The sequence below is a fragment of the Mesoplodon mirus genome, assembly GCF_964341445.2.
Source record: "Mesoplodon mirus genome assembly, chromosome: 13".
In the NCBI taxonomy this organism is placed as follows: domain Eukaryota; kingdom Metazoa; phylum Chordata; class Mammalia; order Artiodactyla; family Ziphiidae; genus Mesoplodon; species Mesoplodon mirus.
The window spans coordinates 74,151,161-74,169,646 of record NC_138989.1 but is presented as its reverse complement, the minus strand read 5'-3'; the positions used below and the strand labels follow the sequence as shown (position 1 = coordinate 74,169,646).

The following is an 18,486-nucleotide window of genomic DNA, read 5'->3' as shown; positions in this document are numbered from 1 at the left end:
TAAATTTAGACCAGAGGTTGGCAGACTTTTTGTGTAAAGGGCCAGATTGTAAATATTTCAGGCTTTGCAGGCCATAAAGTTTCTGCTGCAACTACTCAACTCTGCCTTGTAGTTCAAAAGCAGCCACAGACAATGACGAATAAATGAGTGGGCGTGGCTGTGTTTCAATAAATTATTTACAAAAACAGGTGGCTGGCCTGTGAACCAGTTTGCTAACCCAGATTTAGACCCCTGTCTCAAATTCTACAGAAAACAGAGCCAAGTCTCAATCATTCAGAACCAAATCTATTTAACAAAGTAAGTAACAAACCGGGTAAAAAAAGAAAAAGTCATGACTACAAAATGAGGAGGATGGTTTCCTTTCATAGGAAGTGCTCAGAACATGTCCCGTGTACCACCAGGATCTAGATTACTGAATGAACACCGAGTGGGAATCTGTAACCTCTGAGTCACCTTCCAGAGCCATCTATTTTATGATTCTTACCAAGTCAACCACAGCCAAGATGGCCTTGTATTTTCTTTGATGCCCCCACTTCGGGATGTAAAATTATTTTCTGGTTGTTTTGGGCTTCAAGGTAGTATCAGCTTACTGAATCGGGTGCTGAATTATTTTTTTTAAAATTTTTATTTATTTATTTATTTATTTATTTATTTATTTATTTGCGGTACGTGAGCCTCTCGCTGTTGTGGCCTCTCCCGTTGCGGAGCACAGGCTCCGGATGCGCAGGCTCAGCGGCCATGGCTCACGGGCCCAGCCGCTCCACGGCATGTGGGATCTTCCCGGACCGGGGCACGAACCCGTATCCCCTGCATCAGCAGGCGGACTCTCAACCACTGCGCCACCAGGGAGGCCCTATTTTTTATTTTTTATTGGCGTAGAGTTGCTTTACAATGTTGTTAGTTTCTGTTGTACAACAAAGTGAATCAGCTGTATGTATACGTATATTCCCTCCCTCATGGACCCCCCCCCACCCCATCCCACCCATGTAGGTCACCACAGTCCGGTGCTAAATTCTTAAAATTTAAAAATCTGGTCTGCCAGTTGGACTTAGGAATGCATTTTCCTAAAGAGATTCCAAATGGATGCTGCATTCCTGGGCAAGCACACAAAAGCCTCCTCACATCACACCACAATACCGTACCAATATTCTAAAGCCTCGCCACCATTCTCGGATCTGGTTCAATGAAGAAACCCAATCCCAGAGCAAACCTGGACACTTCAGGTCATAAAAGAAACTACTCTCCTCCCCTAGCCTCAGCCCATTGGATCTATACCTATATCTGCCTGCCGGGGATGCCAGGGGCAGGGAGGAGACGCTGGGGCACAGGAAGGGACTGAGGTTTGACAGAGAACAGGGGGTGGGACCCTGGGAGGCTTCAGTCTGGGTCGGGGGCAGTGGAAGCGGAGAGGAGGAAAACTGCTCATTGGTGACAGCGAGGGAAGTAAGTCCCTGGCTTCAGGCAATGTTTTTAATAACAAATGTTCTTAGGCCAGCAAGTCCTGGTACATTCACCCACAACAGACGGAGACGGCCAAGTCTCGTATTTCTCCCATCTGGCAACAGCACCAGCCCAGCATCCAGGGAGCCTCCACCTCCTAAACCTCGAGAGATAAACAGAAAGAGCCCAGAGAGGAAGAGTCTTCCTCGGTCTCCAAAATCACAGCAGCCCTGCTGGGCCATGTACTGCAAGCACCCGAACGTCTGCGAACACCTCAGTCCCTGCAGGGGCGGGAGGCAGCCCTCTCTAACCAGGTGCTGCCTGCACGCTCTCAGGGCAGAGGACCACCGAGCTGTACTTCAAGTGCAAAGACACGCTGCGCTGCAAGGAACTATATTCAACATCCTGTGATAAACCATAATGGAAAAGAATATGAAAAAGAATGCATATATATGTATAACTGAATCACTTGGCTGTACAACAGAAATTAACACAAGATTGTAAATCAACTATACTCCAATCCAAAAAAAAAACAAGATACGTTGTGCTGGTCGGCAGCACCATCGCTTTAAGTTCAATGAACTCACACTGATCCAACCCCTTTTGGCCAGAGGCTTGCACCTGCCAGGCGGCAAGGTAAAAAATACAGGTGCCACACACACTTACAAAAAGGAGTGAGAGTAACCAGCCAGAGCCTGGGCCTGGCCACACTGAAGGCCCAGACAGCCTGGTTCTCCAGCACCCCATGGGGCCCAGGGCTCTCTGATTCATTCCACACTGTTAACTGAGCTCCTACTTCCACTCACCAGGATCTCCCTGCTCTGTAGCGGGAAGATCACAGTCTGCTGAAGAAGACAAAAAAAAAATAAAGAGCGGATGTCCCATTTATGACTGCAGTGGCCACAGGCAGGCGGAAGAACACAGAGGGGCCCCGCGGGCACAGGGGCACTGCTGCTAGCCACAATTAGCTGGATCTACCTGGGAGTTAACCAGGCAATGAGGCAAGGACGGGGATTTCCAGGCAAAGGGAACTGAAGTGGCAAAGACAAGGAAGAGTGTGGTGTGCGTGAAGGGACCATAAGCAGCTCTTTTTGCTGGAACCACAAGGCCTGGCAGGGCAGGTGTGGGAAGGCCCAGGTGAGACACCAAGGGCTTCAGGACTCCACCTTAGACAAACCCACAAGGGTCCACCCGGGACAGACAGACAACATTCCCAAGAGATGCTCTGGCAGTTGTGGGGGGATCTACCGCTAAGCTGTGTTATCTGCTGCTGGGTCTGATCTCCTGAGTTCTGATTGCAGGGCGATTGGTTCTGTTGGGGACCCTCTCTATTGGGACCACTAGCAGCTCCCACTCTGGCTCCACCAGCCCCTAAATCGTACAAGACTTTCAGAGGCAACCTCACTGACCTGATGACTGAGACTTAACATATTTGCCTACTACTTTGTTATTATGTTTATTGTACATCTTTTTTTTTTTTTTGGCCATGCTGCGAACCTTGCAGGATCTTAGTTGCCCGACCATGGATTGCACCCAGACCACGGCAGTAAAAGCGCCAAGTCCTAACCACTGGACCACCAGGGAATTCCCCATACATTTTTCAATTTGGGGTTTTATACTTAATATCCAATGCAATGTGCAGTAACATGCCATGTCCTACAGTGAATCAGAAAACGTTCACTAAAGGAGCTCACAGAGAAAGCCATTCTTATCCTTTAGACCATGTAACTGGGCATATATAAATATATATTTAGGGCTTCCCTGGTGGCGCAGTGGTTAAGAATCCTCCTGCCAATGCAGGGAACACGGGTTCAAGCCCTGGTCTGGGAAGATCCCACATGCCGCGAAGCAACTAAGCCCATGCGCCACAACTACTGAGCCTGCACTCTAGAGCCCGTGAGCCACAACTACTGAGCCCACGTGCCACAACCACTGAAGCCCACGCGCCTAGAGCCCATGCTCTGCAGCAAGAGAAGCCACCGAATGAAGAAGCCTGCGCACCACAACGAAGAGTAGCCCCCACTCACCGCAACTAGAGAAAGCTCTTGCGCAGCGACAAAGACCCAACGCAGCCAAAAATAAATAAGTTTATTTTATAAATAAATAAATATATATATATATATTCAAAGTCCTTCAACTTTGCTGGCAGAAACCTCTTGGTGAGTTTACAGAAAAATGTCTCCTAAAATAGCTGCAAGAGACATACGAGCAGATACAAATGTTTTACATCTAAGAGCAAATCTTCTGAAGCATCTGAAAAAAAAATCTCTTCTGGCTATAAACAAAATTTGGAATAATATTTTATAGTCTTATTTGAGTCACATTTTCAAAAGAACTTATTAATCTTTCTTGAAGGTTTTATATTTCTTCATTTTCTGTCCCTCATAAATTTCAGAAGTGGAAACTGGTCACTCAACTTGTCCTTTCATCTTCTTTGAATTTAGTGCCAAATCTCATAGCTCCTTCTCTACATCTGTAACTGTATTTTGGTTCAGTAAAACAAGGCAGGATTGCCGGGAAGGCGGGGGCTTTCCAAGTTCTTGTTCAGGGTTCAAAAAAAAAAATAGGTCTGCTAAAATAGTTTAACTGGAATATATTAGAAACTAACATCAAAGAAGTAATTCTTAAACTTCTTTTTTTTTTTGGCCGCACTGGGCGGCTTGCGGGATCTTAGTTCCCTGACCAGGGATTGAACCCAGGCCCTCGGCAGTGAAAGCACAGAGTCCTAACCACTGGACCGCCACTGAACTTTTTAAATGGAAGGTAATGCCCGAGATAAAAACTTGCTGCTTTCTACATATTTTAAAAGATGTATTACCTCCTAAATTGAAGTTATTCTCCAGTGCCATCTCCCTGTTAGGCATCAGTAAGAAGTGAATAGTGAATACCCTCAACAGCTCGTCATGCCGAGGCAACTAACTAATTCCTTTAGAGCAGAACTTCAAGGGACAAATCGAGGGGAGGAGTGTGAGCAAGTGTGACGCTGTCACAGTTACCCACGGTGGACCCCACCCAGGTCCCACCCGCCTCTCCACGCCCCAACACCCCAGACCCAGACCATCAGACAACACTCTGATCCTGATTCTACTCTCCCTGAGAGCCTCTACTGTAGGTAACTCCTGGAGTCAGGCAGCGGACTCCCTCATGCGTTTCTGCAGGTTTCCGAGCCCTCTTTCTGCAGGAAGATCCTCTATCTCCCAGGAAGCCCACTCCCGCTACAATCCACTCAGCCACAAACACAACCCAGGCAGTCTCTAAGAAAGGGGAGCCACCCCAAGCATCCCGAGACCCCGCAGGAAGACCCGCACAGTGAATTAACGACACCTCCCACCACTGCAACCACTCCAGGAAAGCCGTGCGTCCCAGCTAAGGAATCTGAGACTGTTACACCCAACCTTCTCCCTAAACCATAGACACGCGCTGGTTTAAGGATGACATAAACAACTTTAACCAAGACCAAACGCCTAAATTAAAGTGACGATGGATGGAAAGTCACATATTTGCTAACCGTTCCACATCGGTATTGAAAGACCTAATGAGACGAAAAGTAAGCTATTTTTGAAATATCAAGCTTTCCTGCTCTGCAAACAGTAGCTGCTAGCATTACACTGGGGAGTCTGGATTGGAATCCTACCTCTGCTGCTTACAAGCTGTAGAGCCTGGGGTAATAAATCAACCTTCCCTAAGGTTCCATTCCTCGCCTGTAAAACGGCACTCGTAACAACGTCCACCTTAGAGCCTGCTTCAAGGACAAGTGCACGACTTATTAAAATGGTGCACGCCACACAGGCAGCAAGTCCTCAAGCCCTGTCATCTCATCGCCCCACCTTCCAAATCAGCACAACTCACCAACATCATCAATAGGTGTGTCTTAAAATGCTTTGAACTAAAACCTTCGACATTTTTACATTTAAAGTTTTTAGATCACATAGAAGACTTTTATAAAACCATATAAACTATACTAATAAACTATCTAATAGAATAAATAAAATATACTAAAATTATAATAAATGTATAATTTAAATTATAAATATAGTAAAATATATTCTAAAATTTACACATTAAAATTATAATTAAATTATAATAAAAGAATATATTAATAAAATATCAATTTCAGTGGCCAAAATTAAAAATAAGTCTCCTAAAACCAGCAATGATGTACACTTCTTGCACAAAGCATTAATATACAAACTCTAACTTATGTGACTTTCAACCCTTGGGTTCAAATCTGATGCCAAACATACAATCAAGTGGGAAACCATCCTTCACCAACAAATGACCAGGAGGAGTGCAGAATACACACGTGACTTAAACACACTTCTCCTGAGACCTTGAGCAATCACAAATAAGTTCTAAGCCAAAAAGATATGAGAAACTGATGTTTTTCACCTCTTGCCGGGGTAGTATAATTTTGGCAGCGTTAACCCCACCACAGCTAAAAGACTGAGCTTCAGGATAAAAACCTATTCCTCTCCTTACAGTCATATTAATTAAAGGCCTTTTCGTATTCCTAAGTAACGCAGGCATAATGACAACAGGATGAACTCTAACTAAGGCTAAAAGAATGAAAGTGAAACCATCTGGCAATTAACTGCGAACAGTTAATTGCAAACAATATTTTCATATTCTTAACTAATAATCAACACCACAGTAAAGCAGGAAGACAGAAACAAAAAGGAGATGTAACATTTTATTACATAATTTTCTCTAAAAATGTTTCAGAAAGATTAAGGGAAAAAAGTATGCCCTATCATGTATTTTATAAGCATGGCTAGGATCCAGGTCGGATGGGTGCTTTAAAAAAATACACACATAAACACACACACAAATGTATACACACACAGGAAACTCACCATCACTTAAAAAGGCAAATGACAGCATGCTCACATCAATACCTCTGCTAATCTCCCAGACACTCTCATCGTTTCATTCTCCCATTTTCCGTTTCTGCCATTGCCCCCTTTTCAACTACATCTCTGAGTATGCTGAAAGTATATTTCACAACAGAAGAGACGAAATAATACCAAGTATTCCAGGTCACGCGCAACCAGTACCAAAAAAGGAGGTGATGAGATCTGTGGACTTTTTTTTAAAGGTTCACAAACTCATTAGAAACAGAAACATTAAGACACCCTGGAATAGTTTCCAATTAGGCACTGAATAGTGAGACTCGGCCCAGCTGCTCATCTACGCACTAACATTGAACTTTCCATGAGTTGTGTCACCTGCATTCACCCCCAACAGTGAGCATTAGGTGGAGTCTCGTAAACAAATGCGCTTGGGACCAGCCTCCCCTGCACCATAAACCAGCAAAGGTGTGTGCTTCCGTCAGATGAGCGAGGGCCACAGCAGTGTCCCTGATGACACCAGTGCTCTTGACCCTGCCTATACACCAGAATCACCTGGCTTAAAATGCCAATGCCAGGTCCCATCCCCAGCATCGCCCAGGAAATTGGCCTGGGGAGCACATGGCTGCTGGGATTTTAGTGTTCCAGGTGGTTCTAACGTGCGGTCACTCTGTTGGACTCAGTTCCACTGGGGTCACAATGACTTTGTCCTGCAAGTTCTGCTGCAATTTACAAATTAGATCAACTGTGCGAAGAAATGCTTTTTGCAGACAGACGGAATGACTTTTAGACTATGATCGCATACAGATGCCTACTTCCTGGTAGCTAGGCCACCACTGCATGTATTTATTACTACAGATGCTTTCATTTAATCCCGGTGTGAGCCTGAAAGGCATCCTTTCTATTCCATCCCTTTACAGGTGGTCACTTGGCTGCTGCCTGAATCTACCTGCCCATGACAAGTAGGTAGGTATTTCACCCACAAGGCTCCAGCTCCCCCGTAATTAATCATGCACTGGTCCTTCTATGGAGGATACAGGTATCTAAAGACAGCTATCAAAGCTCCCTCGGACTCCAGCTTCTTTTCCTCCTTATGTTGTTTCCAGACCCTCACCCTTCCGGTTACCCTCCTAAGTGCTAGTGTCAATACCCATCTTCAGCCAGTGCCGTGAGAACCCGGGCACACCACTTTCGATGCCATGGCCACCGCACTGGGCATGGTAAACACTGCCTGTCGTTTCCCCCTCCCCGGCCCCCCAGCCGGGGCACAGTGAAGACTACACTGCCAATGGGTCTGGTCACATGACCTGTCCTGGCCAATGGCATGTGTTGCATGTCACAGCCAGAATATAAGGGCATGTGATTCTCTAGTCTTTTTTCCCTACTGCAGGGGCACCTATGTTGAGATGATGGGGGTGAAAGAAACGGTCTTGATCACTGAGTCACTGGAAGGAGAACTGCCCCAGAGAACTCCTCACACCTGTAACAAACTCTGCACGGGCAAGAAATAAGCATTTCTCGTACAAATCAATGGGCTCTAGGGGCTTTTACTGCTACCTAGGGTACACCAACGGTTCTCAAAGTGGAGACCTATAAGAAATGCAAATTATCAGGCTCCATCTCAGACCTACTGCATCAGAAACTGTGGGTGGGGGATGGAACCCAGAAATGAAGATTTTAACAAGCCCTCCCCCAGGGGATTCAGATGCACAGTCAAGCTTTGAGAACTACTAGCTAGATTACAGTGCCAAAGCAAAGGGCATTTGCTCCCTTGATGTGGATGCTATCTCTGCAGCCACAGAGGATGGTGGTCTTAAGATGGGCAAACAAAGGTGGAATGTTTTTTCACGTAAGATAACTAAACCCTATCTTCTTCACATAATATCAGTGTGCTTGATTTTTTGTGTGTGTGTGTGCTTGATTTTTTAAAACCTAAATGAAACATCTGTGTTTACTTGTTAAGATTTACCTTGTGAAATCCCCCCTCAGTTTCTTTCCCTACAGTCAAAAGTCATTGATAGAAATATTGGGTAAAATCTGATCCAAAATGGAAGTTTTCTCTCCAACAGAGCAATGAATCATGAGTCAGCTATAAATTCAACGTCTCATCTAGGCCCTTCTGTGCGAGCCTACACAAAGCAGTACTGAGTGATTCTGTCAAAGGTTGTGCGAAACCCAGTTACTCTCCATCTCTGGTGTTACTCTACCTACCACCAAGTACCCTGGTAAACAGAGGAAAATAAAACTTACCGGGAACTACCTGTAGTTAGGATTCACCACATTCTTTTTCCTGGTGCTCAGAACCAAGCTACTCAACAACCTGTTCTCTGAAATGGTTGGGCTCCGTAAGGCCAGAGAAAGAATTCAAACCCAAGTCTGTCAGGCTCTGAAACCCCAGGCTCCTCCCAATTTCTAGACACAGAACTGGACCACATTTATACCTCGAGAGAACCTCAGAAAGTCTCAGAAGGTCCATTTTGATGGCATCTGAGTCCCAGAATTCAGTAAATGCAAATCTGCTTTAGGATCTTTCTATTTAAAAGTTAATAATGGTCCCTTGATGGGTAGGGGTACCTGGCAGCAAATGAGAAAATGGCTACAGTTATCATAGATCACTGAGCAATTCTCAAGATATGAACAAGTACAGACAACTTTCACTTTTTTATTTACTATCAGGTGCCTTAAATTCTAGATTTATTTGATCTGTGAGAATGACCTCAGACACTATCTCATTGAGGGGATCCTAATTTGAGGTCCCTAGGACACCCCTAGAGCAACCAAGAAATTATCTCAGGAGGTACGTGAGCCCCTAAAATTGTATATAAAATTCTGTGTATTTGTACATTTATCTGGGAGAAGGCTCACAGCTTGGATGAGATCACTGGATTAATAATACTGACAAGCTCATCTTTCTGATTTTATATTTGAGAATAGTTTAAGTTCCTTGTTGAACAGGCTTAAAGCTTCTGTAAATGATACAAGAAGCTGAAACACTTGATAAGTGGCTGGATTTCAGGGACTGGAATACAGGCAAGAAACCAGAGCTATAAACAGAGATTTGGAAGTTATCTGCACATATATTGATATATATGAGAAGTGAAGCTGTGAGGATACCTGAAACTTCCCAGAGAGAGAATTACCAGGAGAAAACGCAGGAGAGAGTGTACTGTTTCGCACTTAAGAGTAGAAAATGCTTTTAGGAAGAACTGTCAGTCGGGTGAAATACTGCAGTGGGTCAGGGACGTAAAGATGGAGAAATGACCACTTGCCTCGACAAGGAGGTCACGAGTGAGGCGGGTCTGGTGACAGAGCCCGCAGCGGTCAGCTGAGGAGCACAGGGGGTGGAAATGTGAGGACGGCAGGGTGCCTGCTGGCTGTCCGGAGGAAGGAGAGAGAAAAAAAGGGGGCAGGAGATCTGAGGTTTGGGGACAGGAGGGAAGAAGGAAGGAGTGGGAACAGACACCAGGACGTCTGTAGGTGGGGTGTGGAAGCAGAGGGCCCAGTCTGACTCAGCGCGGAGAACTCACGCTTTGGTTTCTGACTCAAGTTCAACACTCTTTTCATTTCAAAACAGCTTATAAAGACGTGTCTTTCCTTCCCTCCCCACCTCCCTTTGGTTCTTTCAGGAGGCCCAAGCGAACAGAATTGAAGCTGTAATCTAATCTGATGTGCCTCACTCCAAAAGGCAGAGAGTCTCAACTTCTTCAAAGCTAATCCTAAAATCCTGCTAAGCTAAACATTCCCTCGGTGACGAGCGGCGCCCCGAACGTAAGGGCTCACACCGCGTGCGCGGCGCGCATGCGCACACGGCCGGCTGTGGTCCCGCAGGAATGTGTGACATTTCATCCCACCAACTCTTTCGCCGAGCTGTCTGTTCATGTTATATTCTAAACCCAATAATTGTCAGACATGCAAGATAATTAAAATTTAAAAAAAAAGAAAAGAATTCTGAAAGGTTCCAAGTTGGTTACAGAAATCTCAAATGTATAAGAAATGAACGGTTCGGACTACCAGATAATTATTACCGTCTGCTCTTGTTTCAACATTTGTTAAATCCAGTTTGGGTGCCAAGAAAAGAAGACGTTTCCTAGAATCATCACACTGGGCTCTGAAAGAACTACAGGTCGTGTATTTATATAGTAGGTTTATCAAGTATTGCTGCAAAAGAACTACCAAATATTTAGCACGAATATTCTAAGATGCTACAGCCCATGAGGGGAGCCTAAGGTTGAGACAGTTAAATGAGCGATGTGCTTGCTATTAAAGCCATTTATATTCTATAAGTAACTAATTCTTTTTGTGTGTGTGTGTGGTACGTGGGCCTCTCACTGTTGTGGCCTCTCCGTTGCGGAGCACAGGCTCCGGACGCGCAGGCTCAGCAGCCATGGCTCACGGGCCCAGCCGCTCCGCGGCACGTGGGATCCTCCCGAACCGGGGCACGAACCCGTGTCCCCTGCATCACAGGTGGACTCTCAACCACTGCACCATCAGGGAAGCCCTAACTAATTCTTATATGAGGAGATACTGAATTAAGTGTAGCTAGACAAAATATAATAAAAAAACATCTTTTTGCCATCTGTGATCATTGTGATGAATGCTCAAAGGCAAGTTTACATTGTTGGGAAGGCAGGAAGGCCAAACATGCCAGCTTCACGAGTACCCCAAACAGCATAAATAAGAATACAAAGTAATGCTTTTAATTAATTTGTACATGCTATAGAAACAGACTTTTCAAGGATCTAGTATATACTAATCACAAACCAATTCTTATGCACTTTTTACACAGGTTCCCCAAGAATAACTATTTGGTTTTATTGGCTTAAATTAAAGCAATAAGATGGTTTCTTTAAAAGTACAGTGTTATCTGAACCAAAAGTAGGACAAGCTGGTATTAGGTGCCTCAGGATGTGAAACAAAAATACAGCAACGATGACGTATTCCCATCTAAAAAATTCAACCTGAATCTAATCCAATTTCTGGGAATTATGGGATAAAGAGAAACAAACAATGTCAAAAGGAAGCAATTACCTAAGTCCAGAAATGTGAGGGACAACTACAGGACAGATAACCCAATTTTTCCAACATATACAGCAGATTAAAAAATAAAACAAAATGTCAGAAGGAATGCTAGAGAATAAGAGATTTAAGTTATACAACAACCAAATGCAAAGCAGACTCTTTGGATCCTAACTGGAACAAACCAACTTTGAGACAATGAGAGTAATATTAAAAAATAATCTTGCTAGTTTTATTAAGTCTAATAATGGGCATTAAAAAAATCCATAATAGTTAGAGATGTATACTTATTATTTTAAAAAGAAAAAATAGCACACTCAGATTTTTCAGAGATTTTGAGTTACAGAGCTTCTCCTGGATGGTTTATGGATGAGGTCCTTCTCCTATCACCAAACTCAGGAGAGAATCACAGAAGTCAGACAAATGTTACAAACAGTTTTCAAAACACCCACTTTCTTTCTCTCCTCCTTTCTCCTTTATTTGTCATAGAGCTAATAGGCAAATTCAAATGTTTTTAACCTTGGTTTATCATGGTTCTCCGTTTCCTCAGCTATAAACACGGGTGTGGTGGAAAACTCCCTGCTGGCCTCAGGGAGCACAAGTGAAGGCGTTATCAGCAAAATCACACAAGATTATAAGGACTTGGAGAGTCTTTTTTTAAAAATTCTTTTGGCCACGCCACGAGGCATGTGGGATCTTAGCTCCCCTATCAGGGATCGAACCCGTGCCCCCTGCAATGGACGTGCAAAGTCTTAACCACTGAACACCAGGGAAATCCCAGAGAGTCCATTTTATAGATTAAGAAACTGAGGCTCACAGATAATGAGTGATTTTAGAGGTCATCCTACTAATTACCGGCAGAGCCAAGCAAGCACCCATGTCTTGGAGTGTCCTCCTTACACTGACAGGGAGGATTTCACTCGTCACTTACCTTCCCATGCTCCTTCCTCACGTGGGAAATGTAAACATCTCTTTGTGTGAATAACCGGTCACACTCCCAACACGTCCACCCAGGACTGGCCACTTTCTTGGGTTCCAAAGATTTTTTCACGGGTGATGGGGATTTCTTTTCCAATTTCTCTTTCCCGTTCACGGATCTGGTGTCCTCTTTGTTTTGATTTGCTGAATTTTGAGTTGTAGGCTTAATGCTCAAAGGCAAGTTTATACCCAAGTTTGGAGGCCCTTCAATACTTTTCAATGTTCCATGCATAGACTATGTTATAAAAAAAAAAGAAATATCTTTCACAAGTCACACCACTAAAAGAAAGCACATGTGGACTATCTTACTACATTATAGACATTTCAGTATGATTTTATTTTCACTCAGAAATATTTCTTAATATAGCAAGATGAAAATCTAAGCAAAATATACACATATAAAGAACTAAAGGAGTATTAACTTTTACAGTTGCTCTAAGTTATGCATTTCTTGTTCCAAATAATTTTTAAAAGCTTATTTGCTTGTGCCATTTTAAAATTTGAAAAGAAAGACTTCTGTATTGAGTCCAAATCATTCCTGGCACTCTCTCATCCCCCAATGTACCAGAGTGAGTCCTCTCTACCACAGACCACTTCTGGTGAAGAACATTTTACTTTCACATCTACCCAGAAATGTTTAAATAGGCTAATATACTGGTAGGGGTTCAAAACCCTTAGCTAACCAACTTTAACAAACACCTGAGACCAATGTGCTAACAGCAAACCTTTCTCCTTCCCTTGAATGTCTTTCACATTCTTGAAATACTTCTTACAGTTTGGGGTTTTGCTGGGGGGATTTTTGGTAATTTTAATCTCTCTACCCCATCCCAATCCATCCCTTCTTACTGATAGCACCCAGACATGTGAACTATACACAGTAGCTGCTCAAAAAGCCTTTCGAAATTGCCTGTTTATTATCGTTAACATAGTAGCCTCCATAGCCTCAACTTAAAACTCACAGGATTTCAAATTCCACTGGCGTAAAACTAGTGCAATTTGATCCTGAAGACCTCACTTTGGTTTTTGTTTTGTTTGTGTTCTAGAAGGCTGGAGTCCCAACAAAGCAAGCAAGCAAATATGCCTGTGCCTCAATTTACAATTTATCTTTGGATGGGGCTGTCTCCTATCAGTATCCTCCGAGTTCTTGAATCTTCAGAAAGACAACAGGACGCGTCCTAACTCGTGTTAGCATGGCTAGTGCCCTGGGCCACAGAGACTCACACTGCACAGACCTCAGCTCCCGACTGAGCGCTCAGGTAAGAAGCTGTTCCTCTGGCGAACTCACCAGCATACTTTCTCAAGGCAGGCTCTTCTCTAAATCGTACCAAGAATTAACCAACCTTCTTCAATACTGTCTCACCCCAGAGGGAAAAATGGGGCTTCTATAATTTCCTCATGAGCAGAGGTTATAGGTCTCCCCAGACAATCGTTAAACTGGGCTGTGAAAAGGGCCTGGGCTGAATGTCTAATGTGCCTTTGCAAAGAGAAGATCTGGGGAGAGACGTCCTCTCTTGACACCAAAAACTGCATTTGCTTCTTTTCCACCATGCAGTGCAGAGGCCTCTGTGTTTAAATGGTCCTTTTCAAAACAGAAGCCAAATTTTTACATTTTTAACCATTTAAAACCCAAAGAAAACAAACCCCAAATCTTCTGACATACTTTTCATAAGGTTCTAGGCAAATGCACTTTTACTAACTAAAAAGTTGAAGAGAGGGTAAAGTATCAAAGTATTCTAAGATAGCCTTATGCTACAGAAACTCCAGAAAAGCAGCAAAAAGTTCTACTGTGACCACAGAGTAATGGAATGTGTGCAAAAATGAGAATTTCTGATTTACTCATTTTGTTTTTATATTTTAAGTAAAAATAAAATTATTTTTTAAGGATGAATTTTTTTTTAAATAAAAGAAATACAACTTAATTCTTCTGGAATTAACCCTTCCTTAGCTCCTGCAACAATAAAAAACCTGAATAACTATAACTTGAAGGTTTACTTTAAATGCAGATGCCAACATGGAGCACAGGGGTCCCACACAGTGAATAAATCCACATTGTGGTGGAACAAAGAAATGATACAAATTGGATTAAATTGGGCAAATAAAAATCTACCTCTAAATAAATATGTATGTAGAGAAACAGGGTTCCTGGGCTCCTTTCTCTTAATTTCTTCCTCATGAAAAACTGAACAGCGCTGGTATCAGACAACGTAAATAAATTCACAAGCTAGATATATACATACATTTAAAAAACAAAAACAGGGTGCCCCTAAAACTATCTTTATTCTTACCCAGCCCCAAACACATAAAGGCAGGATAATATTTTCGAACATACAGAACACACTTGAAATAAGAACATCAGTGAGCATTCCCACTGTTTTTGTATCATGGAGTCTCGTGAAGGTTCGGATGAATAAAAACAATTCTCTCCTCCTTGTGGCCACAGGGTTTTACCAGTCTTCTTCAGTCTCTATTTCTTGGAACCTTGTATTCCTCCAAATTCACTATTAACACAAGGAAGACCCTAACCACAGAGTCGGATGACCCCACTTCCAGATGTAACATGAGTTCCAGAAAGCAAATACCTTAAAAGCCTCTTAAGAAGCAACATTTCTTCTTTTCCTTGCACCCCACCCAACCCGCATATCGTACACGTAAAATATCTGGGTCTAATTCCAATGTGTTTTTATTAGCAGTATGTAGAGTTCTTCCTGATGATTCATTAAATATTTATTGTCAAGATAATTTTGTAATTTTCGTAAGAATCTTTAAAACATCTTAAGAGGATTTTATCGTACTTAAAGTGAGAATGATGAAACACTTCTCCCATGCATTTTATTCGCCCTAGTAATGCCACGCCGTCACTGCCTTCACCTGGCTTCTAGTGAGTGGCCTGAGAGGTTTTAGGCAGTTATGCTCATATACACTCAACACGGGAACTTTCGAGAATTAAGAGTCCGTTCATTTAACTAACATGAGGTTAGAATAATTTAGAGACTTGGTTTGCTCTTTAAACTGACCTTTTCTGTATAATACATTTAAAAACAGAAAAACTAAGAGAAAGAGAGATTGAGTTTATGATAATACTGGGTCTGTTGTCTCTCTTTTTAAAAAGGAAGTCACTTTAATCTCTGAGAGCCGATGGATATTATCTCCTAATGACACAGGAATCAAATTGCTTAACCTCTCACAGTGGACAGTTAAGAGGCTAGGACTAAGCTCTGTCCTTAGTGAGCCTAAAAGGCTATAAAGAGATTTAGGTGCCCCTTTTGGGGATTGGAGAGTGGGTCGTCCGAACTGGACATTTATTCATTTCATTAACTGAACACCCAGCAGGTGCCAGATACTGTGCTGTATCCTGGACATTTCACTGTCAGTTTACATGCAAACTTGATTAAAAAAAAAAAAAGACTACAAGATCCAGGGCATCAATTATAATGCAAACTTAACTGCCTAAGTAATTTCAAGGGAAAACCTTCATTTTTCTAAACACACCAATATTTATACAAATTAACATAATTCATCAAAGTCCCTGTCTATTTCTAAATCCTACATAACACCAAGTTCTCAAAAAAGTAAACTTCACAGCCTTCATTTTCACATATGGGGGAAAAAAAACCCCTAAAGCTTTGATTATTCTTTTAAAGTCAGGGCATGCATTTGTTACTTTGCTTTGATTTTTCATGGTATGCAAACCAGGGCTCGGGAATAAAAAGCATCCCTCAGTTAAGTGAACTCGTGATGACAGCATGTTGTAAATTGCTCATTACCAACGACCAGCGTCCATCCCTTCCTTCGACAGAGCACATGCTTTACCGTAATCTGCAGCTCAGCCTTGAATTATGACCAATGAATGGATCTGCAGTTCATTTAAAGGACGTAAGAGATGCGCACACACCTTGATATGGTCCATCATGAGTTGCTTCTGTGCATATAAGAGAGAACAGTCTGGACACTTGAAAACAGACACCTTCTGGTTTTCGATGTGTTGGTCAAAGTGGCGATACAGCAGGGTTTGCAGGGTAAATACAGTGTCACACATGGAACACTTATATATTATTCTAAAACAGAAGAGGTGCAGGGAAATGTCAGTCAGCCCTCGTCTCTCAGGCCAAAGGAACCACTACTTCACATCCAAGAATTCAGGAGGCAGAAGCAGCAAGAACAAACAAACACAATAAAAAAAATAGAGCAGTTTAGCTTTGAAACAAACTTTCAAAGGCAGCTGGCATCACTGGAGTGCAACTCAACTTAACATTCTGGGTATAGAGGCACTGGACCACATTTGTTTAGAAATCATTCTACTACATACAGATCTACAACTGACACATTTTTACAAGGTCTTTACTTGTAAGCTACTTTAACACAGAGCAAAAGCATCCATTTAAAAAAAAAATATTTTTAAAGATCAGACAAGGAACACAGCCTGATGGTGGTACCCTAACTTGATAGAATTTGATTGATGAACTAAGCAGGCCCACACATCTTGGATGCCTGAACACACTGTTACTTGTTGCAAGTTTTCTTTCAGAGTTAGTAGTAATTTTACACTTGAATATCACTATTTCTGTACCTGTTCTTAACAATGAAAGCCCTGCACCAGGAAGCAATTATGCATGAAAATAAAGACGCATAAAAGAAAATCCACAAATCAAATGTTGCTTCAACACCTGAATGTCTATTGTGCTCTAAATGGTTTAAAATACTCACTGTCCACTACAAACCATTTCCCTACCTAATATGTTACTACCAAGCAGCCTCCTTAAGTTAATTCAGCAGCTCTGAACCTTCTGGACATAATTCCTTTATCCATCCACGCTTTCCTCTGGCCCTCAGGGGAGAGTCCTCTGGGAGAGAGTCCTCCCCGCTGCCAACCTTTGCCCCCAGAGATTTGCTGGGTCACTGGTGAGCGCGTCTGCCCACAGGAGGTCACCCTTTCCCAATAGGGTCGTCCTGGGCCTTAAGGGAGGCCCTAGGGACACCTGTGTTTCCTCTGAAGAACCAGGAGCACCAGAACAAAGAATCCCAAAGAGCAGCTTAGCAAAATGGCAGAGAAACACTGACCAAAGGTGTGAGCCACATGAGAAAGAAAAAGCTGAGGTTTTGTTTGCTATTTCTACAGAAAAGTTAAAAAAAAGGAATGGCTTTCTTCTTGAAACCGCTTGTCTCCTCGTAGGGTCTTAAGAGAGCACTTCTCACGTACCTTTGGAACTCACTCTCTATTTCTATACCCCAAAATTATAGATTTAACTTGTTTTCTCTTTTTCCACATGAAATTTATAAATTTAATTGGCGTGAGTGACATGTTTTTAGAAGGTCCTGACATGTCAGTTATCCTGGCACAGAGCACAAGCACCCTTGATGGGAGAAAGGGTTTTTTTTTTTAAGATCAGACAAGGTTTACAGGATTTCATCATTCAGCCCAAAGGTGGTACATTAATGATGTGTCACCCTTAAGTCTACCAGATGCGACAAAGATGTGCATCTCCTCACTGTCTGAAATAGCTCAGAGCTGGAAATAACCCAAACGTCTAGTAATCTAAGTAGTTAAATAAGAGCAATAATGTATGAATTTTTAAAAATTATGATGCGGACATATACCAATGACATAGAATGATCTTCATGCAAATTAAAAAACAGGTAACCAGACAGTATGTGGGGTATGACCACATTTGTTTAAAGGGTACAGAAAAGAAACAGATGGTATATAACTATCGTCATCTCTGCTGGATGGTAATTTTTTATTGTTTTGCTTGCTTATACTTCCTGATTTTTCTGTAATTAGCAGAATAGCCTCAAGAAAAGTACTAAGACTTACTAGCTAGGCTAAGTATTTTCTCAGGACTCTATTCGCACACTTTCAGAAATAACTCCTTCATGAAAAATGGCATGGCTTGTTTTATTCATGCTACATTCCTTCAGATTTTGTTTGTTTTGCTTTGTTGCCGTCTACTGAACTGCAAAGAAAGTATAAAACAGGTCATAATCTATTTACTTCAGCATTTTTCTGAGGAACAGGTTTTTGGTTTAATACTAGAATACACCCTACAAACCACTAACAAATAACCAGGGGGAGGGACTTCCCTGGTGGTCCAGTGGTTAAGAATCCTCCTTCCAATGCAGGGGACGCAGGTTCAATCCCTGGTCCAGGAACTAAGATCCCACATGCCGCAGAGCAGCTAAGCCCTCACACTGCAATGAAGAGACCGCG

General features: G+C 42.6%; 1 protein-coding gene across 15 annotated transcripts in view; it reads right to left on the bottom strand.

Moving 5' to 3' along the window:
- ZNF532 (zinc finger protein 532) overlaps positions 1 to 18,486 on the bottom strand; it is a 113,369-nt gene that overhangs the window by 17,270 nt on the left and 77,613 nt on the right. For all 15 annotated transcript variants that reach the window (XM_082641152.1, XM_082641163.1, XM_082641160.1 and 12 more), the window contains 2 exons: positions 16,174 to 16,336; positions 12,235 to 12,516 (listed from right to left, as the gene is read on the bottom strand). In XM_082641152.1, coding sequence (XP_082497278.1) covers positions 12,235 to 12,516; positions 16,174 to 16,336 — 445 coding nt within the window. The remainder of the gene's footprint in view (positions 1 to 12,234; positions 12,517 to 16,173; positions 16,337 to 18,486) is intronic.